At 42.2% G+C, this 25,221-nt stretch overlaps 2 protein-coding genes and 2 long non-coding RNA genes across 4 annotated transcripts; all 4 read left to right on the top strand.

The window, feature by feature from the left end:
• Positions 1-2,197: 2,197 nt before the first annotated feature.
• LOC111610855 lies at positions 2,198-3,604 on the top strand. The gene is made up of 3 exons (XR_002753795.1): positions 2,198-2,262; positions 3,346-3,402; positions 3,507-3,604. It is a non-coding gene; the product is annotated as an uncharacterized LOC111610855 (long non-coding RNA).
• Positions 3,605-8,640: 5,036 nt separating this feature from the next.
• LOC111611092 lies at positions 8,641-10,228 on the top strand. The gene is made up of 4 exons (XR_002753877.1): positions 8,641-8,833; positions 9,657-9,718; positions 9,808-9,956; positions 10,184-10,228. It is a non-coding gene; the product is annotated as an uncharacterized LOC111611092 (long non-coding RNA).
• Positions 10,229-12,051: 1,823 nt separating this feature from the next.
• On the top strand, positions 12,052-13,845 carry LOC111611082 (mucin-5AC-like; the record flags this gene model as incomplete). The annotated part of the gene is made up of 2 exons (XM_023346708.1): positions 12,052-12,984; positions 13,225-13,845. Coding segments are annotated over 2 exons (1,554 nt in total), but the record flags the coding sequence as incomplete, so codon positions are not given.
• Positions 13,846-13,928: 83 nt separating this feature from the next.
• LOC111610890 (cell wall protein DAN4-like) lies at positions 13,929-16,881 on the top strand. The gene is made up of 7 exons (XM_023345952.1): positions 13,929-14,427; positions 14,545-14,609; positions 14,761-14,942; positions 15,120-15,574; positions 15,976-16,037; positions 16,116-16,264; positions 16,385-16,881. Exons 1-7 carry the CDS (start codon positions 14,398-14,400, stop codon positions 16,471-16,473), a joined length of 1,032 nt encoding a protein of 343 aa, XP_023201720.1. The 5' UTR covers positions 13,929-14,397; the 3' UTR covers positions 16,474-16,881.
• Positions 16,882-25,221: the final 8,340 nt, after the last annotated feature.

Raw genomic sequence — 25,221 nt, 5'->3', positions numbered from 1 at the left:
AGTCAGAGATGCTGAGTACAGCGAAGGGCTGCTTTGTAAGCAGAGTGCGGGCGCAATCACCTCAGCCGCTGGTAACGCTGAAAATGAAGGCTGACCCTGTTCTGGGGACATTTCTGGAACCTCTCAAGGTCATTGTAAAAAGGAAAAATGTTTCACAAACAAATAACAAAAACCAAAGCAAAGACAAGGTGTCGTCAACCAGAGACTTCTTACGATTTGTTGTAATACAGAACATTAAATAAATGTTTTGTTGTTTTTTTAATTAAGCAAATCAAACCCTTGGACATTGAACAAAGTAATAAAAACGATCATTAGAAAATGTCTTTATAAATATTCTGGTACTAAATGAATAGAAAACGAATAAAGACTTCTTTTTGTACCTGGTTAGAGTTTAGTCTGATGTAAAGTCAAACTGTGAGAGAAAAAAAGACAATGTTTTCAAAAAGTTAATTTAAAACTTCCAATGTCAAATAAAAGACTCTTTCAGTTGTGCTGTTTTTCTTTCTCAGTCTTTTAAAATCGTCATGAAGGCGTCCAAAAGGAAATGACACCTTTTGCTCAGCTTTTTCTGACCAAAGGAATCCTTTGTTTGCTGCTGACGTTGTTCACGCACTCAAGCAAATACAATGTAAATCTCTAATACCAACAATGAAAACAAACTTGTGTATTTATAGAATTCTCAGTTGATGTTAACGTAAGCAAGCTGTTATCTTGTTTTATGATCTTCCTTCCTGCATGTTTGTGGTGGTTTGGCCAGTTTTGCTGCTATTTATATATCCGGATGAAGAGATTTCCCAATAGCAAGTTCTATGTTACGTTCTTAAATAAAAAATACTTATTGATAACATTTGGACACATTTGAAATCAAAGATTTGGTATGTAAATTTGTATGGTTTTGGATTTAAAGTGTACCGGGTATTACTGGTAAAATTTTTCATATTGGTATTAGAGAAAACAAGTAGATATAAATGTTTGTTGCTACCACTAAACATATATTTATCACAATTACTGTTATTATTATTATTATTATTATTATTATTATTATTATTATTATTATTATTATTATTATTATTATTATTATTATATTTAAACCACCACACATATCTTAACTGCATGAGACATATGTATACATGTTATCTTAAATGTTGGGAAAAATAATATCTTTATGAAGTTTTATTCATTCACTTCCTTGTCGTTAAATGGTTTGTGTAACTCTTCCAATATTGTGGAAAATGTAAAATTTAGGACTTTTTGAACAGTGAACTTTTTGGGTTTTTTTAAACCAGCTGGTTTAAAACTGCAATAGCTCAAAATAAAATAAAATAATGTAGCAAAAACTTTTGTTTTAAACTTGAACAACATCTACAACAGAAACGTCTTCGACTATTGCGGTACATTTTATTGCCATACTCTTATGCGCATTCTAAAATATATTCCAGGATTGCAAGAAGTTGATCTACAACATAATTCTTTGTTAAATATAAAGTTTATTCCATTTAACAAGTTTGAGCTAATATAAACAAATTTTATAGTGTTTAAAAAAACTAAACATGATGTCTTAATGCTGATGTCTTAATATCTAATAGCTTAATGCTATTTGTAACAATGAAGTGTTCGAAGTGAGACAAACATAATGTCGCAGCCACACCTTTGCATTCTTGCTCTTGTGAATACTACTCACAAAAACACACATGCGGTTTAAAAGCTATCCATCTTTAACAATAGGTCTGTCTACAGGCATTTTTGTCTGAGTTAGTTTTTAAATACATCAGACACTTTATAACGTAAACCTTTGTACAAAACAGTCTGTTCAGCTTTATAGAATGTAGATTTCATAGCATCTGTGCTAAAAAAAAAGACATACAAATTTCTTTAAAAAATAACAAAAAGAACTTGTGGGGCAAATTAAACTGCAAATTACTGAAACGACCAAGTCATTCAGTACAATGCCTTATGTAACTATGAAACCCTCTTCTATTAGAAGGTGTTACACCCTTTTGCATAAACAAAACAAGATAATGACGTCTGGTTTGTTCACTTTGACGGAATGAGAGGACAATAGGAATGCAAACCAAATTACCTTTGCGAGTTGTTTTCATTCCTCTGACACCAACAACAGTTCAAAAATGAATTTTTTAACCTGCGTCATACTTGCAATAGACGGGTAATATATAAGGTTCAGCAGCTCAGACTGGTTGACAAAGAGTTAGAGGAGAAGCAAGAGAGGATTAGAGGAACTTTTGAAACCAGCCACTGCTTTGGGTAAGTACATTCCTTAGTCTAATAATGCCAGGTTTTGTAATTTACATGTGTATGAAAAATTAAGGTTTTAGCTTTTCTTTAAAAAAATTAGGTTGATGTGATTTGTGTTTAAGGTTCTCACTGTCATTGTTTAAAATGACTATGTCCTCCTCCGTTCATACTCAAAAAAAGACAAAATTTAAAAACAAAAAAGCCTGCTGTGTGACGTGCTTTTGCTAATAAATTTCCTATACATTGACAGAGAAGTAAAAAAACACTGACAGAGTCAGAAATACATTTCTATTTTATGCAAATGTGAACAGTAATGAATGACTGGACTTTTACGGGTATTTATGTGTCTTTAATATTGGCAAGCTTACTAAATATGTAAGTTTGCCAATATTGTGATAAAATGGTGACTGGGAAGTTTAATCAGACTTTTAGCTAGATTAAAATATGTCAAAACAATTTAAAAACTTTTAATTAACAATAAAGTGTAGATTATCACTGGGAACTAAATTTTGATGACAAAATATAATCTACAGAATACCTTGGCAAAACTTTAAATGAAACATTAACACACATTTAGTTAACACATTTAGTTCTTTTTTTAAAAATTTCTAATAAAAGATTTTTTAACTACATCAATATGGAAATATGTACAGCTTATTTTAATTTCAAGTAGTTAAAGAACAGTGTTTTTTGTTAAAAACTTTTAAAAACTAATAAGAAGTTGAAAATCAACAAATCAATTTGATGTGTTTTCTGTTTTGATAATTGTTTGAGGATCGACTGTAAGAAACTCACAAATTGTGTTGAATATTTTTCTTTGTATTCTTGTGAGGAAAGTTGTTGGCTGCTTTAATGTGTTTATCTTTATTTAAACAGTTTATTATTTATTACAATTGATTATTTACAATTTATACAATTTATTACAATTTAGTTATAATTTATTATTTACAATTAACCTAAATAACTATAAATTATGTTCTTTTTTAATGTTTTTAAAATGGCTGTTTTAAAGGAAAATCAACATATCTATTCAGTTGGCAGAAGAAATTATTGTCTGTAAATTTACAGGTGTGGATGTGTTAACTTTTTTAGGACAAAGATTGAAAATGGGACTTAAAGGAATCTTGATGATACTACTAATGCTAAATGGTAAGTTCACAAAGGAAAAACTTAAAAGATTTGTGTAAATATGAAACTGTAAAATAACAGTTTAATATAATAAAAAAACTTTACCAACAAATTCCAACCGACAGCAAGTACAACGCTGACGACTGCAACGGCAACAACCACAGCTGCTCCAACCACAACCACAGCTACACCAACCACAACCACAGCTACTCCAACCACAACCCCAGCTGCTCCAAGCACAACAACAGCGGCTCCAACCACAACAACAGCAGCTCCAAGCACAACAACAGCGGCTCCAACCACAACAACAGCAGCTCCAACCACAACCACAGCAGCTCCGACCACAACAACAGCGGCTCCGACCACAACCACAGCTGCTCCGACCACAACAACAGCTGCTCCAACCACTACCACAGCTGCTCCAACCACTACCACAGCTGCTCCAACCACAACAACAGCAGCTCCAACCACAACAGAGGCTCCGACCACAACCACAGCTGCTCCAACCACAACAACAGCGGCTCCAACCACAACCACAGCTGCTCCAACCACAACAACAGCAGCTCCAACCACAACAGAGGCTCCGATCACAACCACAGCTGCTCCAACCACAACAACAGCGGCTCCAACCACTACCACAGCGGCTCCAACCACAACAACAGCGGCTCCAACCACAACCACAGCTGCTCCAACCACAACAACAGCGGCTCCAACCACAACCACAGCTGCTCCAACCACAACAACAGCGGCTCCAACCACAACGGCTCCGACCACAACCACAGCTGCTCCGACCACAACCACAGCGGCTCCGACCACAACCACAGCGGCTCCGACAACAACCACAGCTGCTCCAACCACAACAACAGCAGCTCCAACCACAACCACAGCGGCTACGACCACAACCACAGAGGCTCCAACCACAACCACAGCGGCTCCGACCACAACCACAGCAGCTCCTACCACAACCACAGCTGCTCCAAGCACAACAACAGCGGCTCCAACCACAACCACAGCTGCTCCAACCACTACCACAGCTGCTCCAACCACAACAACAGCAGCTCCAACCACAACAGAGGCTCCGACCACAACCACAGCTGCTCCAACCACAACAACAGCGGCTCCAACCACAACCACAGCTGCTCCAACCACAACAACAGCAGCTCCAACCACAACAGAGGCTCCGACCACAACCACAGCTGCTCCAACCACAACAACAGCGGCTCCAACCACAACCACAGCTGCTCCAACCACAACAACAGCAGCTCCAACCACAACAGAGGCTCCGACCACAACCACAGCTGCTCCAACCACAACAACAGCGGCTCCAACCACTACCACAGCGGCTCCAACCACAACAACAGCGGCTCCAACCACAACCACAGCTGCTCCAACCACAACAACAGCGGCTCCAACCACAACCACAGCTGCTCCAACCACAACAACAGCGGCTCCAACCACAACGGCTCCGACCACAACCACAGCTGCTCCGACCACAACCACAGCGGCTCCGACCACAACCACAGCGGCTCCGACAACAACCACAGCTGCTCCAACCACAACAACAGCAGCTCCAACCACAACGGCTACGACCACAACCACAGAGGCTCCAACCACAACCACAGCGGCTCCGACCACAACCACAGCAGCTCCTACCACAACCACAGCTGCTCCAAGCACAACAACAGCGGCTCCAACCACAACCACAGCTGCTCCAACCACAACAACAGCAGCTCCAACCACAACAACAGAGTCTCCAACCACAACCACAGCCGCTCCGACCACAACCACAGCGGCTCCGACCACAACCACAGCTGCTCCGACCACAACAACAGCGGCTCCAACCACAACCACAGCTGCTCCGACAACAACCACAGAGGCTCCAACCACAACCACAGAGGCTCCAACCACAACCACAGCGGCTCCGACCACAACCACAGCAGCTCCTACCACAACCACAGCGGCTCCGACCACAACCACAGCAGCTCCTACCACAACCACAGCTGCTCCAAGCACAACAACAGCGGCTCCAACCACAACCACAGCTGCTCCAACCACAACAACAGCAGCTCCAACCACAACAACAGAGTCTCCAACCACAACCACAGCCGCTCCGACCACAACCACAGCGGCTCCGACCACAACCACAGCTGCTCCGACCACAACCACAGCGGCTCCGACCACAACCACAGCGGCTCCAACCACAACAACAGCAGCTCCAACCACAACAGAGGCTCCGACCACAACCACAGCTGCTCCAACCACAACAACAGCGGCTCCAACCACAACAACAGCAGCTCCAACCACAACAGCAGCTCCAACCACAACAACAGAGTCTCCAACCACAACCACAGCCGCTCCGACCACAACCACATCGGCTCCAACCACAACCACAGCTGCTCCGACAACAACCACAGAGGCTCCGACCACAACCACAGCTGCTCCGACCACAACAACAGCGGCTCCGACCACAACCACAGCTGCTCCGACAACAACCACAGAGGCTCCAACCACAACCACAGAGGCTCCAACCACAACCACAGCGGCTCCGACCACAACCACAGCAGCTCCTACCACAACCACAGCTGCTCCAAGCACAACAACAGCGGCTCCAACCACAACCACAGCTGCTCCAACCACAACAACAGCAGCTCCAACCACAACAACAGAGTCTCCAACCACAACCACAGCCGCTCCGACCACAACCACAGCGGCTCCGACCACAACCACAGCTGCTCCGACCACAACAACAGCGGCTCCAACCACAACCACAGCTGCTCCGACAACAACCACAGAGGCTCCAACCACAACCACATCGGCTCCAACCACAATCACAGCGGCTCCAACCACAACCACAGCTGCCCCGACCACAACCACAGCTGCTCCAACCACAACAACAACAGCTCCAACCACAACAACAGCTGCTCCATCCACAACCACAGCGGCTCCAACCACAACCACAACAGCTCCAACCACAACAACAGCTGCTCCATCCACAACAACAGAGGCTCCAACCACAACCACAGCTGCTCCAAACACAACCACAGTGGCTCCGACCACAACCAGAGAGGCTCCAACCACAACCACAGAGGCTCCAACAACAACCACAGCTGCTCCAACCACAACAACAGCGGCTCCAACCACATCAACAGCGGCTCCAACCACAACAACAGCGGTTCCAACCACAACCACAGCTGCTCCAACAACAACAACAGCAGCTCCAACCACTACCACAGTGGCTCTAACCACAACCACAGCTGCTCCAACATCAACCACAGCGGCTCCGACCACAACCACAGAGGCTCCGACCACAACCACAGCTGCTCCGACCACAACCACAGGGGCTCCGACCACAACCACAGCAGCTCCTACCACAACAACAGCTGCTCCGACCACATCCACAGCGGCTCCAACCACAACCACAGCTGCTCCAGCCACAACAACAGGGGCTCCAACCACTACCACAGCGGCTCCAACCACAACCACAGTTGCTCCAACGTCAACCACAGCGGCTCCAACTACAACCACAGAGGCTCCAACCACAACAACAGCCGCTCCAACCACAACCACAGCGGTTCCAACCACAACGGAGCCTCTAACCACAACAACAACCGCTCCAACCACAACAACAGCGGCTCCAACCACAACAACAGCAGCTCCAACCACAACGGCTCCAACCACAACCACAGCTGCTCCAACCACAACAACAGCTGCTCCAACCACAACAACAGAGGCTCCGACCACAACCACAGAGGCTCCGACCACATCCACAGCGGCTCCGACCACAACCACAGCCGCTCCAACCACAACAACAGCTGCTACAACCACAACCACAGCTGCTACAACAACAACGGCTCCAACCACAACCACAGCTGCTACAACCACAACAACAGCAGCTCCAACCACAACCACAACAGCTCCAACCACAACAACAGCTGCTCCATTCACAACCACAGTGGCTACAACCACAACAACAGCAGCTCCAACCACAACCACAACAGCTCCAACCACAACAGCTGCTCCATTCACAACCACAGTGGCTCCAACCACAACCACAGCTGCTCCAACCACAACCACAGAAGCTACAACTACAACCACAACGGCTCCATCCACAACCACAGTGGCTCCAACCACAACCACAGCTGCTACAACCACAACCACAGCTGCTACAACCACAGCAGCTCCTACCACAACAACAGCTGCTCCGACCACATCCAAAGCGGCTCCAACCACAACCACAGCTGCTCCAACCACAACAACAGGGGCTCCAACCACTACCACAGCGGCTCCAACCACAACCACAGCTGCTCCAACGTCAACCACAGCGGCTCCAACTACAACCACAGAGGCTCCAACCACAACAACAGCCGCTCCAACCACAACCACAGCGGTTCCAACCACAACGGAGGCTCTAACCACAACAACAACCGCTCCAACCACAACAACAGCGGCTCCAACCACAACCACAGCTGCTCCAACCACAACAACAGCAGCTCCAACCACAACCACAGCGACTCCAACCACAACCACAGCTGCTCCAACCACAACAGCTGCTCCAACCACAACAACAGAGGCTCCGACCACAACCACAGAGGCTCCGACCACATCCACAGCGGCTCCGACCACAACCACAGCCGCTCCGACCACAACAACAGCTGCTCCAACCACAACCACAGCTGCTACAACCACAACCACAGCTGCTACAACGACAACGGCTCCAACCACAACCACAGCTGCTACAACCACAACAACAGCAGCTCCAACCACAACCACAACAGCTCCAACCACAACAACAGCTGCTGCATTCACAACCACAGTGGCTCCAACCACAACCACAGCTGCTCCAACCACAACCACAGAAGCTACAACTACAACCACAACTGCTCCATCCACAACCACAGTGGCTCCAACCACAACCACAGCTGCTACAACCACAACCACAGCTGCTACAACCACAACGGCTCCAACCACAACCACAGCTGCTCCAACCACAACCACAACAACAGCTGCTCCATCCAGAACCACGGTGGCTCCAACCACAACCACAGCAGCTCCAACCACCACCACAGCTGCTCCAACCACAACTACAGCTGCTCCAACCACAACCACAGCTGCACCAATTACATCCACAGCAGCTTCAACTACAACCACAGCGGCTCCAACAACAACCACATCGACTCCAACCACAACCACAGCTCTTCCAACCACAACCACAGCAGCTCCTACCACAACAACAGTAGCTACAACTACAACCACAGCTGCTCCAACTACAACCACAGCGGCACCAACCACAACCACACCAGCTCCAACCACAACAGCTGCTCCAACCACAACTATAGCAGCTCCAGCATTAATAAGACAACTGACTTTCAAGTCTGATGAAGTATTCACCTCAGATTTGGGAGACCCATCATCATCAGGATTCCAAACACGCTCTGGACATATAATGAATCGAGTATGTTTACAGTTATTATTCACATAACACTTTCCATTGTAATTTTTATAAAAATGAGTTCTGCTTCACAAATTAATATCTTTTTATATGAATATAAATATTTTGTGTATCTCTTCAACTTGAAGATGTGAGTTAAGTTCAATCTTCAGAGACTCAGACGGAGATGAGAAGACAATTAGAAGAGTTTATTGACAAACAAAATTTAAAGTCTTTGGCGCTCGGGCCCATGCTGGGGATAACGGTTATCGCAGCGTTAACGATAGGCTTCAGATGAGCATCCCCGATGCTGATAGGAACGTCATCCCCCAGGACCCGGCACTGCTGGTGGAGGTTGAAGAAGGGTACGGGCCTCAGGACCAGGCGAATGGAGGAGAAGGGGTGGTGGTGGGTTGAGCTTGGCTGGAGAGCGAAGGACGCCATGAATGAAGGTCCTTATCAGCTGGGACTTGGTCGATGATTGGACGTGACGTGGCTTGGTCCGGCGTTGATAGGTCGACGATTGTGGGCAGGTCGCTTCAATTAACGGGTCCCGGTGGGGATAAAACAGTCTTCCAGTTTGAATTTGCGCCTAGGCTTCATTTTTATTCTAAATTAAAAAAATACTAATGTATCTTATAAATATTATAAAATGTATTTCTTACCTAGAATGTAGTCTTAATTTTCCTCAAACATCACAACATATACTTTTAGAGGAGTATGTAGAATTTCTATATAAATCAATACAACAAAATATATTAATTGTAATAATGTTTATATCTAGCGATATCCAGAAAAATAAATTTTTTAAAATTGTACACTTAACATTCTTATTTTCTCCACGTAGCTTGACCCACTTTTCAGAAGAGCTTTCCCCTCATTCCAAAAGACTGGAGCCATGAGATTCAGGTAATTTCTGTGTAGTTTGCTCAAGAAATTATAAACTTTTGGAGGAAGGCACTTGTAGACAATAACTAATTATGCTCATACATTTGCAGGGCTGGATCAATTATCAACTCTGTGGATCTTGAATTTCAGTCATCATCTTCTCCTAATGATACACTAATTAAAGACATTTTGGTTAATGAGGCTTCAAACATCACGGAATTCAACGTACTAGCAGACACGGTTGCTCTTAGTGACCCAGGTAAGAGGAATAAACTAATTTAAGAAAATTGAATATTTATGCAAAGGACAAATGAAAACAAACACTGTTCAATAAATATGAAGGAATTAGTTGGATCAACAAAATATTCTAAAAATCATTTTGAGAACTTATAACTTCTAAGCTTTTTGAGAACAGCTTAGAAGAACTGAAACCTTTTTCAGTTCTTCTAAGCTGTTCACATTTGGTAAATGCAATAAATATTACAGCACCTGCAACCACAACAACAATGGTTCCAACCACAACCACAACAACTCCAACCACAGCTGCTCCAACAACAACAACAGCGGCTCCGACCACAACCACAGCGGCACCAACCACAACCACAGCGGCACCAACCACAACCACAGCGGCTCCAACCACAACAACGGCGGCTCCAACCACAACCACAGCTGCTCCAACCACAACCACAGCGGCTCCAACCACAACAACAGCGGCTCCAACCACAACAACAGCTGCTCCAACCACAACAACAGCGGCTCCAACCACAACCACAGCGGCTCCAACCACAATCACAACTGCTTCAACCAAAACAACAGCTGCTCCAACCACAACAACAGTGGCTCCAACCACAACCACAGCGGCTCCAACCACAACCACAGCTGCTCCAACCACAACCACAGCTGCTCCAACCACAACAACAGCGGCTCCCACCACAACCACAGCTGCTCCAACCACAACAACAGCGGCTCCCACCACAACAACAGCCGCTCCAACCACAACAACAGCGGCTCCACCCACAGCGGCTCCAACCATAACAACAGCTGCTACAACCACAACCACAGCTGCTCCAACCACAACAACAGCTGCTCCATCCACAACAACAGCGGCTCCAACCACAACCACAGCGGCTCCAACCACAACAACAGCGGCTCCACCCACAGCGGCTCCAACCATAACAACAGCTGCTCCAACCACAACCACAGCTGCTCCAACCACAACAACAGCTGCTCCATCCACAACAACAGCGGCTCCAACCACAACCACAGCGGCTCCAACCACAACCACAGCGGCTCCAACCACAACCACAGCGGCTCAAACCACAACAACAGCGGCTATAACCACAACAACAGCGGCTCCAACCACAACCACAACAGCTCCAACCACAACAACAGCTGCTCCAACCACAACCACAGCGGCACCAACCACAACCACAGCGGCTCCAACCACAACCACAGAAGCTACAACCACAACCACAGCTGCTCCAACCACAACCACAGCTGCTCCAACCACAACCACAGCTGCTACAACCACAACCACAGCGGCACCAACCACAACCACAGCGGCTCCAACCACAACCACAGAAGCTACAACCACAACCCCATCAGCTCCAACCACAACCACAGCTGCTCCAACCACAACCACAGCTGCTACAACCACAACCACAGCAGCTCCAACCACAACAACAGCAGCTCCAACAACCGCAGCTGCTCTAACCACAGCTACTCCAACGACAACATCAGCTGCTCCAACCACAAGCACAGTTGCTCCAACCACAGCTGCTACAACCGCAACAACCGCTGCTCCAACCACAACCACAGCGGCACCAACCAGAACAACAGCGGCTCCAACCACAACCACAGCGACTCCAACCACAACCACAGAAGCTACAACCACAACCCCATCAGCTCCAACCACAACCACAGCTGCTCCAACCACAACCACAGCTGCTACAACCACAACCACAGTTGCTCCAACCACAACCACAGGTGCTACAACCACAACAACAGCTGCTACAACCACAACCACAGCAGCTCCAACCACAACAACAGCAGCTCCAACAACCGCAGCTGCTCTAACCACAGCTACTCCAACGACAACATCAGCTGCTCCAACCACAAGCACAGTTGCTCCAACCACAGCTGCTACAACCGCAACAACCGCTGCTACAACCACAGCTGCTACAACCACAACAACAGGAGCTCCAACCACAACTACAGCTGCTTCAACCACAACCACAACGGCTCCAACCACAACCACAGCTGCTCCAACCACAACCACAGATGCTCCAACCACAACAACAGCAGCTCCAACCACAACAACAGCGGCTCCAACCACAACCACAACAGCTCCAACCACAACAACAGCTGCTCCAACCACAACAACAGCGGCTCCAACCACAACCACAGAGGCTCCAACTACAACCACAGCGCCTCCATCCACAATCACAGTGGCTCCCACCACAACCACAGCTGCTCCAACCACAACCACAGCTGTTCCAACCACAACCACAGCGGCTCCAACTACAACCACAGTGACTCCAACCACAACCACAGAAGCTACAACCACAACCCCATCAGCTCCAACCACAACGGCTCCAACCACAACCACCGTTGCTCCAACCACAACCACAGTTGCTCCAACCACAACCACAGCTGCTACAACCACAACAACAGCTGCTACAACCACAACCACAGCTGCTCCAACCACAACCACAGCAGCTCCAACCACAACAACAGCTGCTCCAACAACAACCACCGCTGCTCCAACCACAGCTACTCCAACAACAACAACAGCTGCTCCAACCACAAGCACAGTTGCTCCAACCACAGCTGCTACAACCGCAACAACCGCTGCTACAACCACAACCACAGCTGCTACAACCACAACAACAGGAGCTCCAACCACAACTACAGCTGCTTCAACCACAACGGCTCCAACCACAACAACAGCGGCTCCAAGCACAACCACAACGGCTCCAACCACAACAACAGCTGCTTCAACCACAACCACAACGGCTCCAACCACAACTACAGCTGCTTCAACCCCATCAGCTCCAACCACAACCACAGCGGCTCCAACCACAACCACAGTTGCTCCAACCACAACCACAGCTGCTACAACCACAACCACAGCTGCTACAACCACAACAACAGCTGCTACAACCACAACCACAGCTGCTCCAACAACAACCACCGCTGCTCCAACCACAGCTACTCCAACCACAACCACAGTTGCTCCAACCACAACCACAGTTGCTCCAACCACAACCACAGCTGCTACAACCACAACAACAGCTGCTACAACCACAACCACAGCTGCTCCAACCACAACCACAGCAGCTCCAACCACAACAACAGCTGCTCCAACAACAACCACCGCTGCTCCAACCACAGCTACTCCAACAACAACAACAGCTGCTCCAACCACAAGCACAGTTGCTCCAACCACAGCTGCTACAACCGCAACAACCGCTGCTACAACCACAACCACAGCTGCTACAACCACAACAACAGGAGCTCCAACCACAACTACAGCTGCTTCAACCACAACGGCTCCAACCACAACAACAGCGGCTCCAAGCACAACCACAACGGCTCCAACCACAACAACAGCTGCTTCAACCACAACCACAACGGCTCCAACCACAACTACAGCTGCTTCAACCCCATCAGCTCCAACCACAACGGCTCCAACCACAACCACAGTTGCTCCAACCACAACCACAGCTGCTACAACCACAACAACAGCTGCTACAACCACAACAACAGCTGCTGCAACCACAACCACAGCTGCTACAACCACAACAACAGCTGCTCCAACAACAACCACCGCTGCTCCAACCACAGCTACTCCAACGACAACAACAGCTGCTCCAACCACAAGCACAGTTGCTCCAACCACAGCTGCTGCTACAACCACAACAACCGCTGCTACAACCACAACCACAGCTGCTACAACCACAACAACAGGAGCTCCAACCACAACCACAACGGCTCCAACCACAACAACAGCTGCTCCAACCACAACCACAGCGGCTCCAACCACAACAACAGCTGCTCCAACCACAACAACAGCAACTCCAACCACAACCACAGCGGCTCCAACCACAACAGCTGCTTCAACCACAACAACAGCTGCTCCAACCACAACAACAGCGGCTCCAACCACAACAGCTGCTCCAACCACAACCACATTGGCTCCAACCACAACAACAGCAGCTCCAACCACAACCACAGTTGCTCCAACCACAACCACAGCTGCTCCAACCACAACAACAGTGGCTCCAACTACAACCACAGCAGCTGCACTAACCGCAATAACAGCAGCTACAACCCCAACAGCTGCTTCAACCACATTAACTGCAGCTATAACCTCAATAGGTGGTCCAAACACAACAGCTCCAAACACAACAGTTGCTCCAATTACAACCACCCCAACTCCAATCACATTTGTTGATGATCCAACCACAGCAGCAGCTCCAACTACAACCACATCACCTCCAACCACAACAGCTGCTCCGACCATTTCAACAGCAGCTCCAACATCAACCACAGGATCCCATTCTGAACCCACATATGCCCCCACAGAAACAACTACTTTAAAAACTACAACTGAACCTCCTGCTCCAGTGTATGTTCTTGCAGCAACCATTATTGAACCATATGATGAACAACTTAAAAACAAATCCAGCAAATTGTTTATGGATCTTGAGAAAAAAGTCATAGAAACAGTAAGTGCCAAACAGACATGTCTATTTTATATTTGCAAAGATTCAGTAAACATCTATTTTGAATGATTCAAATTTATTCTTCGTTCTTATGGTTGCATTCAATGTTATTTCCTACAGTATGACTCAATCTACAAAAAGAAGTTTGGAATCCTCTTCGTTCGTAGTTTTGTCATTGCATTTAGGTAAGATTTAAATTGTACTTCTTCTCTTTCTACAAGCATATTTGTGATCTGAATGATGATTTATGTTATTTGATGAAAAAGAGCCAAAATATTATAGGTTTTTTATTTTCTGTTTTTTTCTTAACTTGCTTTATTTATGGTTATGTTGCAGAAATTCCACACAATCTGCACAACGATTGACTACTACTGAAGCAGAAGTGGGGTTGGAGTTTAATAAAACTACAACTTCTGACAATCTCCCAAAGAATGAAGTTGTACAAGAAACCTTACGCGAGGCAATAAACAGCACCACTTTCAACGTTACATTCATTCCTAACACCATTAATTTAATAAGTAAGTAAACGAGTTTTAACACTACACAAGAACAGAGCAGTGAAGCTCTTTTTAGAAGCATTGATATTTGCATTTTTGACCAGTTTATGTGTCTGTTTAATTTTGATGAAAAACTGCAGGGACTTCATTTTTGACAACAAGCAATGGCTAATTTTATATTGTTTATGTTACTGGTAGGCACACCTTTGGCAACCCCTGCTCCCACTACAAATGCTACAGATACTACAAATACTACTACAACTGCGCCAACCACCAATGCAACTACTACAAATACTACAACTACGCCAACCACCAATGCAACTACTACAAATACTACTACAACTGCGCCAATCACCAATGCAACTACTACAAATACTACAACTACGCCAACCACCAATACAACTACTACAACTACGCCAACCACCAATACAACTACGCCAACCACTACAACTACTACAAATACTACAAATGCTACAACTACGCCAACCACCAATACAACTACTACAACTACGCCAACCACAACAACTACAACTGTGGAGTCACTAGTGAAAAGGCGACTGACTTTTAGGTCTGCGGGAGAGATATTTACCACTGAGTTGCTGGACACATCATCTACAGCTTTCATAAAACGAGCCGTACTTTTGAAGACCCATGTAAGTATTATTTGAGATGGTCGTGAAATATTTGCATTAGTCATTAGTGTTTAAAACATCTTACCTAAAAGAACTAATACAAGTTTTCTTTCTTCATATCTGTGCGCTTTGGCAGCAAATATAAAATTTCCATGCAATGTCACACAGACTCAAAAACATGTTCCATCTTTATTTTTTTGCACGAATCAAAAAACAATTATGAAAAAAAGAAAAAAAACAATGGGTCTGAACATGTTTTATCAAGCCAATATTAAGAGCTTGCAATATCACAGGAGAAATTTTGAATTCCCTTTACTGCTTTTTCACAAACTTCAAGCCTGATTGTTGCAATTATATTTTGAAGTACCCAATGTTAAAATTCACCATTAATAGAAAACTCACTTTTTTTTGTCTTTTTGCAGCTTGAACCACTCTACCAGGCAGCGTTCGCTTCTTACCGCAGTTTCATTGTGATTTCATTCAGGTATGAGTTGCAGATAAATTCTGAAGACTGTTTAATATGAATGTGCACAGAATAACTGAAATGTTGTTACCTCTGCAGCAATGGATCAATCATCAACAACATTGACCTTGGATTTGCAACAGCATCCCAACCTAGTAGCACCCAAATCACAGATATTTTGGTGAAAGCAAATTCAACCGTCACAGCTTTCAACATTGACATCAATTCAATTTTTGTGGATGGCACACGTAAGTTAAATTACATTCAAACTACAGAAAATATAGATTAACATGTTAATCATACAAGATCTATGAACTCACGAAGGAGTTTGTTGATATAAGTTTTTCTTTTTGCCTTCTTTTACACAGAAACGTCGAGTGGAGCAAGCCATAAAATCAGCCTCATCACTGCATTCAGCATGGTCCTGTTGTCATGGCTTCTTTCAACACAACAATAACGTCTCTGCTGGCTTCCAGAGGAAAATCTGCATGAAAATGTCAATTATTGCTTGTGTGAACAAGAATGTTGTTCTAATTCCGGACCAAGATTCACTTAGAATTTTAAACTTTAAAACATTTATTGAAACTTGATCATTTCCTCATGTCAATTTTGTCTTATTTATTAATGAAAAACTAATTATTCTGTGTCATTGTATTAACTTATCATATTCATCATGAAGGTATTTCTTGAAGGATTATTTAGTTTGGTGAAGATTTCTCTCTCAATAAATATTGTAGGATTTACCAAAAATAAGCTGTCTGAGCAACGTCCTGTATGATTGTCCAGTTTTTCTTTTCCTTTTAATTGTATTTATAACAGAAGGTATTCTGTAAAGAATATACCTGTCAGTTTAATAAAAGATAATGAAAACACAATTTTGCAATGGAATTGTTTTTATATATTAAATTATCTTCTTTTCTCCTCCCTGTCTGAAGTTACAAACCAAACTTATCTTGTTTTAGCTTAGTTAGAATTACCAAAATTATTTCTATTTACTAAACTACATGATTTGTGTCAAGCCTTTGGGGTTTCCTTCCACAGGTTTTCACACAACATTTTGCTGGAGTTCTGGCCCATTCCTTCTGATGACAGAATTGGTGGGACTAAGTCCATTTTGTAGGAAGCCTCACTTGCACACACACCAAGTTAAAACCTGAAAAGTGTGGTCGGATTTAACTTCACACAGTGAGAACAAATGTGCATGTCTCTTTTTAGTCTGTGTATGGAAAGAGTTAGTGCTTTATATACTTACACTTATTATTATTATTATTGTAATCAGCATCTAAACCCATGCAAAAATGTTTTCATGAAACTGCGTCCATTAGAATAACAAGCAAATAATCAGCCGACATCTTCAGGGAATCAGGAGAAAATATTCCAATAATCTCAGTACATAAAAGACGAAGAGACAGTGACAGAAGACAATGGCAGGCCAGGAAGAGGAAGAGTATCACTCACTGGGAGATTCTGGGAACCTGCATCCAAACCTGAAACTGTGGCCTCTCTTCTTGAAGAGTTACCTACAGAAAACATAAAAAAATAAACTTAAAAAAAGTCCACACTGCATGTAAGAAGCCAATCAAAGGGAAGTGTGTATTTCTTACACACAATCAGAAGTGAAAAGTGTTCTGTTTGATCATTAAGGGGTAATGTCTTAAAACAGTTTTCTTACTATGAATTTACAAACGGCACAAATACCAACACATTAAATATTTCATTTCACGCTTTCAGCTGCTACACGCAGATAACAGGCAGCGGAAAACGACAGGGTGACCTTTCAACATCAGAAAGCGGTTAGTGGGAAAACACCCTCCACGTCCACCCGCCCGTGGAGCCTGCAGCGGCCTGGCCCCGTTAGCGGAGCTACGCTGCTCCGAAAACTCCGGAGCACATTTCAAAGAAGCCTAATGTTGGATGAACTAAGTGGATAGATGAAGCCATGAAGACTACTTTCTCGCCTAAAAGCGTTTTACAATAACTTATTATAGCAAATTCATAGTGTGTATTTACCGGTCACATTTCTTGTTTTTACTGATTTGTTCGTTGTTCGACTCCCCCCAGTGGTTTGGAGAGCGTCCGTTTTGTGGAACCAGTTTGCAGTTGTTTTTGCTATTTGCTTCATTTATCTGCCTTGCTCCTTTTTCTTGTGATTGCAGCATTTTATTAGTGTTAGCAGCATTTTTCATGATTACAGCATTTTATTTTGTAATTTCAGCCTTTTGATTGTAGTTGCAGCATTTTATTTGTAATTGCAGCATTTTTTTTGCCTGCATTTGTTTTCTGTGATTGCATATTTTGGAGTTTGCATCTTACATCTGTTATTAGCTCATGCCGCCATTTGCTCTGTATTTGTTGGGCACATGACCTCCTATCGCTGATTATATTTATATTTGCGCAATTTTATGATTAATGGAAAAGCAGCTGCCATTGCACTTGTTTTTTTTTCTTTGTTTAAAAAGAAAACCCACATCTACATATAAAGTTTAAATAAGAGTCTAAATATCATTCTGTAATTATTTTCTGTTTACTATCAGCTGTTCAAAGTTTCACACATCGCCGCCTGAATTTTATCAATCGTCATTAAACAGCTAAAACGGAAAAGTTTATTAAAAACCAAGTACAACAATAAAACTTGGGATATGTGCAAAATGTGTAAAAGCCTAGAATGCATTGCCCATGACTGTAATGCTTACTTCAGTCATTAATTCAGAATCCCCAGACTTCTACTAGAAGTCTTCTGGCGCCTCCTTGTGGTTTATGTTTGTATATTTTGGTGTAAATACACTGGAGAGCATTTCAAGCATAATGCACACAGCTGATGTTGAATTTTCTTTTCTGTTTAATTAATAATTAATTTGAAATTTTAGAAGCACGTATGGAGCCAGTATTAATATTCTTATTCAATGTTGGATCTCAAAGTCTCGGGAGTGAGGATACCGCCTAAGTTTCTTTGCCGTGTCATTTTTGTGCTTTGCACGTCCTATGGCATACATTTCTCATAATAGTGCCATCTGGTGTACATTTCTTGCAAAACTCAATACAGAATGACAGTCACATTCAATACATTAGAATATTAAGATAAAGTATTTCAGTAACTCAGCTGACAAGAAAAACACGTCATATAGTTTAATTACAAATAGACTGATGTTTTAAAGCTTCAATTTCAGTTAATTATGATGATTTATTGTTTAAAGCTATTGGAAACATGATATTCAAGATTAGAATGTTACATGAGACCAATAAAAAATATATTAATGCAGAATTGTGGGTCTAATGACAAATATGTTTAATCTGAAAAACAAGACTAATCAGAATCCATATTCTAATTTCTTGAATATGACTAAATTTGATCCGGGCACGTTTTGTAATTAATTAATATAATTGACTCATTATCACACATTCACTTTGACTCGTCCCCTTTATGTAACAACAGGTGAATCTTAAGACTTTTAAATATCTTTTTGCTCCTCATTCCATTTGTTTTCACTTCTTTTTATTCTGTTAGCAGAAAAATCTTCTGTCTTAGTGATGAACAAACCGATTCTTCTTGAGTTGCCGATGACCTTCAGTTCTCCTAATGTCAAATAACCGATTTATTTCAAATGAACTCGTTCTAATCTGAAGTCTTTATTAGTTTTAATCTACAATGTGTGTCTTAAGGCCACATGTTAAAGCTATTGCCAAAATCTCAAATTAGATGTTTCCATTTTCTGCTGTGAATGATTTTAGTGTTGACATCTTCCACCAGCTGAAAACCTTTCGTTTGATTAAGAGGAAAATGAATTACCTCCTCTCTGAGGTTTAAGTAGCTCCAGGCTCTTGTTCATGAGTGAAGAGAAAAATGGAGGGGGTAATTGATACGCTAAATTGTTCTGGGTCTGTAGTGATGTGGACTCGGTACCGGTATGTTGGGGTGAAGAGGGAGGTGAGTCAAAAGGCCAAGCTCACAATTTACTGGTTGAGATACGGTCCAACCCTCCTCTGCAGTCATCAGCTCTGGGTAGGAACAGAAAGAACGAGATCATGGATACTGGTGGCCAGAAAGAGTTTCATCCGCAGGGTGTCTGGACTCTCCCTTAGAGACAGGGTGAAGCTCGGTCATCCGGGACGGACTCAGAGTAGAGCTGCTGCTTCTCCACATTGACACGAGCCAGTGGAGGAGGTTCTGCCGTGTGGTTAGCATGCCTCCCTGGTGAGGTGTTCTGGGCACATCCCACCGGGAGGAGACCCAGAAGTAGACCCAAGACACGCTGGAGGGACTATGTGCCTCTGCTGGCCTTGAAATGCTGGTGGAAGGATGGACAGATGGATGGATGGATGAACGGATGGAAAATGCATTAGGAATGATTTACTGTATCTGACATACTTTTGAATGGGAACAACCAAAAACAACATCCTACTTCTGTTAATTATAATGCTAGTCATAGATCAGTCACTTTGGTCTGAGGCTCAGCAGTCTTTTTATTTAATGCAGCAAACTATGAAGTGGCAAGATTTGACTCATCTGCCAATGACACATAGAGAAAGTATTTCAAAAGAAAGCCATGCAATTACTGATTTTAGTTTCCTCTCGAATTGTCCTTGTGGTTGAATGACTGTACTTGTTAAAGCATTTTCCTATGTAGTTAAATGTCTAAATCAAACACATGTGAATTGTAATTTCACACATCGTAATTAAAGAATTATACAATAAAGTTTATTGTAAAATGTTTGTTTACAAATTTATTTTATAGTTGCATTGGAACCATGTCACTTGTTTTAACTCAGAATATTTTTAAAATAAATTTCAAATTGTTTTGAAATTCTCATATATGTTTTGTTACAGTGTGACTCCACAACAGACATTTCTTGCCATGTTATGACATAACTTTTGTAAGACGTTACACAAAAAAACAAGTTCTCATTTAAGGATCACAAACTGTGGACTTCTTGTGATCCCTTTTGTGAACCTAAGCATGGTTTGTTTTGTGCCTGATCCGACCTGTCAACTAAGAATTTCACAAGTTAATAATGGATTTCTGAACAGAGTGCATCTATTCTAAATTTGGATTTTCTAAAGCCGTCAGCGTTGCACAAAAGATGGTATTACAGCCACACCTCTGGCATTTTCTTACTCACAATTTGCATTCAACAAATTTACCGTGTACCTTAGCAAAATGAAACTAAGCCAAAAAATATATTTTCGTTGTTTTTATTCGCAGCAAAGTCTTATCTTTATATTTTGACATACTTAAAACTGCAACACATCCACAAATAAAAGCAAAATCGTCTGGATTGTTTACTTGGGTGGAACGAAGAAATATCACTGAGCTGTGAATGTGGTGTAGATGAAAGAAACTTATAAAAAAAGGGGAGTAGCACAGCCGGATTTGTTACCTCGCCATTCCTGAAATACCTATGTTGTTTCAAAAGAAATTTCATATCTGCGTCATTCTGGTAATAACTTAGAGCTAATATATAAGGCTGAGCAAGCTCTAGAAAAGCAAGTTTCAAGAGCAGCAAGAGAGATTTTAGGAACCTTTGAATTGATTTACTGCTCTGGGTAAGTACATTTCTGAGCGTTAAGATTTAAAGGTTTAAATACAATGAACCTTAAAAATTGACTTTTTTTTGAAAGATTTGCCTTTTAGATCTGATTTATTAACACAGATTTGTTTCTAGATATTTAGACACTAGTTTTAAATAGAGGAATTTGTAAACATTTAACTAGTTCGCACTGATTTGAGGGCATTCCATATAATCAGTAAAATAGGCAAAATTATGTCAAAGTTTCACCACATTAAAGAGAATCAAAACAGATTTTTACTTTTAGTTCTTTTTTTATATATATTATCAAAGTTACAGAATTTGGAATTTTTTTTTTGTTTTTTCTCACTTTTTCATAAAAACTGCTTTTGTTTAGGAGAAGTCATGAGTACGTTTTCCCATTTTTGCTAAATTCTTACTTTAGCAGTCATTATAAAAATATATTTAAAAAAATATTTTGTGGTCTGTTTATCTTAAAGTAACAGCGAGGTTATTTAAAATAGATACTAAACATTTCAACAATATTCTAATATATGGAGTTTATATTCACGTTTTAGTTCCGCTTAATCCCAGAGTTCAGCCCTCTCTGATCTGTATTATCTTGAATATGGAAGTCAGTACAGTAGCAATTTTCAGATTGGCAAAAGACGCTTTACTCTTAATTTCTTTCTTTTCTTTTCTTTTCTTTTTTTGTGTCTCCGGGTTTGTGTTGAACGTCGACTTGAATTTGACCACTTAGGCAGGACCATTTTCTGAGCTATCCATCCCTTTGGAGAGATGAGCACAGGCAGAATCACAGAGTACCAAAAATACCTGTTTCTTCATTCTTGTTCATTCTCCTGGAAACATTGTAACACTTTTTGCCTTGGCATATTTAACACCTCCAATTTTTAAGACAGACCTTTCAAACTGTTTCACAAAATACCCCACGAGTTTACTACAAACAGTACTGACAGAAAACCACATAAGGAGATTACAGAATTTGTGAGTTTGTGTCAAAGACAGACGTGGCCTTTATTAAAACCTACCCCAGTATGTAGGATGCAATGCATGATGGGATGAGTTGGAGCAAAATTTTAAAAAAAGAGCAAAATTAGAAACCACGTTGTAGATGCAATTTAACAAGTGTAATTGAGAAATAAGCCAACCCAAAATAGCGTCTTGTCATTCTTTATGGACAACTTTCAGATAATTAGCTTCTTGAGAAACTACTTTCTCAACAGACAGACAATATTCTAGTTCCAACTGTGTAAAAACCCAATCAAAATTCATCTTTTGTCAAAAAAAAGTTCTTACCGCTAAATCAGTTTTTTCCTAAATAAAATAGGAACACCACAGCTTTCAGCCCTGACATCCACCTTGTGGGCTTGACTCAATAATCAAAGAATTGATGTAGCGCCATCAATTATAAATGGTAGAATTGATGGTTTTACAACGCGCAACGCGTTGCAATCATCCGTGTTGCAGGCAAGATCTGCCTACAACAGGGGAAAAAACATTTAATTAGAATATAGTTCATTACTATTTACTGATATAAGTGTATTTGCACATTGGAATAGACATTATTTCTCTCTAAAACCCACACAGGACAGTGAAAAATAAATTTGGCTAAATTTGCCTGCAGGGTTCCAGAAGTGTTTCCAACTTCTGCTCTCTGTCCATTTCAGCTGTAATTGGCGATCTTGGTGTTGTGTGTGGTGAGAACATCCCTGAGTTTCTGCGGATTCCTTTTATTATGTTCAAAGTCGAATTCCATCTGGATGGGAATATTTATTTTGTCCGTGTTCTGTTTAATTGCTCCCGCGTTCAAAGTTGCCCACGACGTTTCTTCATTTGTCCAAAACATTGCCGAATGCGCTGTTAAAAAGGCGTACCCTGACAGGACGCCGGAGAAGCTGCGCGATGCGTTATGTTTCGTGGCATTATTTAGGCTAAATGAACTCGCTTCATTAAAAACGCCCCACTGTTGTCAAACGGTTTCAGCAAAATGTCTTTAAAGTTACCCGACAACGTCCAGTCTCCAAAGAATCAGTTGCTGCATGTTTTAGCGCTCTCTTAGCTTTTGCGTCTTTCTTGTGATTTGAACACTTGTTGTGACCGCAAGAGCGTTGCTCAGACCCACAACACTATTGTCGAAGACTGTTGGTTGAAAAAAAAAATAATAATGAATTTAATACACTGCCTAAATAAGGGCTGTAAATAATTATCGGCGCTAATCAAAAATTGCATATTTACACACAGGCCAGCTGCCCACCCACCACTGCAGAAATATAAGGTTTTGTTTTTTTCTTTAACAATTTAAATACATGGTTCATTTTTGTTCTGTGGTCTTTCCCAGCCTCTCAACACTTTAAATTGTTTTAGTTTTCCTCTTCTGAACAGGTTCAACAGGATATTCCTGTTATAGACTACTAACGATGACAAATCCTAAGCATTACTGAGTTATTAAATACGTGTTATAGCCTATGTGATAATTTGAATAAAACTGGAAATTTATCAAATTAATAATTCAGTATTGTTTTCGTAATTTATTACACAAAAATATATTAAATTTGGAATCAGAGCAAAATTTGAATCAAATGCATGGTAAAATCATTTATTATTTTTTTTTCCAAGTTATGTTTCACTTCCTGTGCTAAAGTAGATTATTGAACAATTATAACTGCTCCTTGTCTACTAAATCCTAACAGCTTCACAGGACTTCAGTGGCAGAATAGCCAATGACAAAAATATGTTTCATATTTTATTTTATCTGATTTGTAATATGGGGAGAAAAAAAATAAATTCCTCAACTTTAGGAGCATATGACTATGAATAAAAATATACACATTAAGTTATTACTCAAGTACGGAACAGAATTAGGGCCACTGGAAAAAAACAAAATCTGACTTTAATCTCAGAATTCTGAGAATAAAGTCAGAATCGTGACATTTCTCTCAAAATTCTGATTTGAAAGTCAGAATTTTGTTTTCTGGTGGCCCTAATCCTCTTCCATACATTACTTGAGACCTAAAACGGCGAGTGACTGAGGGTCATTGCATGTAACGGAAACCCTGTAAATTCTAGACACTAACAGATACCATAGAATTGCACAAAAATCCGTGAGGGACGGCGGAGTCCCTGCTCGAAATTCCGTGTAAGAGGTGTACAGAGCCTGGTCCCAGAAGCCCATTAAAATGCTGCCTACATCGTTTTAAACTGTGTGATTGTGAGCGTAAGTGGGAATAAAAATAGCAATAGGTATTTTGTTCCGTATAACACAGTAGGAGTGTAAAAGGTAAACCTTTTATGGATGCAAACTCGACTAAAAACCCACCTGTTTAGGATTGTATTTGAAAAGTAATCATTTACAAATTTATAGATGGAACCTGACCTAATGTCGTGTTTTGATTGTTGATTCTATGTTGCATTGTGTTTCTCTGTTTGATATGATGTAAAGCACTTTGAAATGCTTTGCTGCTGAAATGTGCTATACAAATAAAATCAGATTGATTGATTGATTGATTGATTGATTGATTGATTGATAAATATAATTTTTTTTAATCATAATTTGTGCAAGATAATTATTTATTATTTCAATTTGACAGTCAAGTCTCCAGTTGTATTACAATTTTACATAAATAAAAATCTAATTTTGTACATTTTAAAGTACTAAACTGACACTTGTGGCCTTCCATAC

The sequence above is a fragment of the Xiphophorus maculatus genome, chromosome 14 (assembly GCF_002775205.1).
Source record: "Xiphophorus maculatus strain JP 163 A chromosome 14, X_maculatus-5.0-male, whole genome shotgun sequence".
In the NCBI taxonomy this organism is placed as follows: Eukaryota; Metazoa; Chordata; class Actinopteri; order Cyprinodontiformes; family Poeciliidae; genus Xiphophorus; species Xiphophorus maculatus.
Note: the sequence above shows the minus strand (reverse complement) of the source record. Positions and strands in the feature narration are given on the sequence as shown.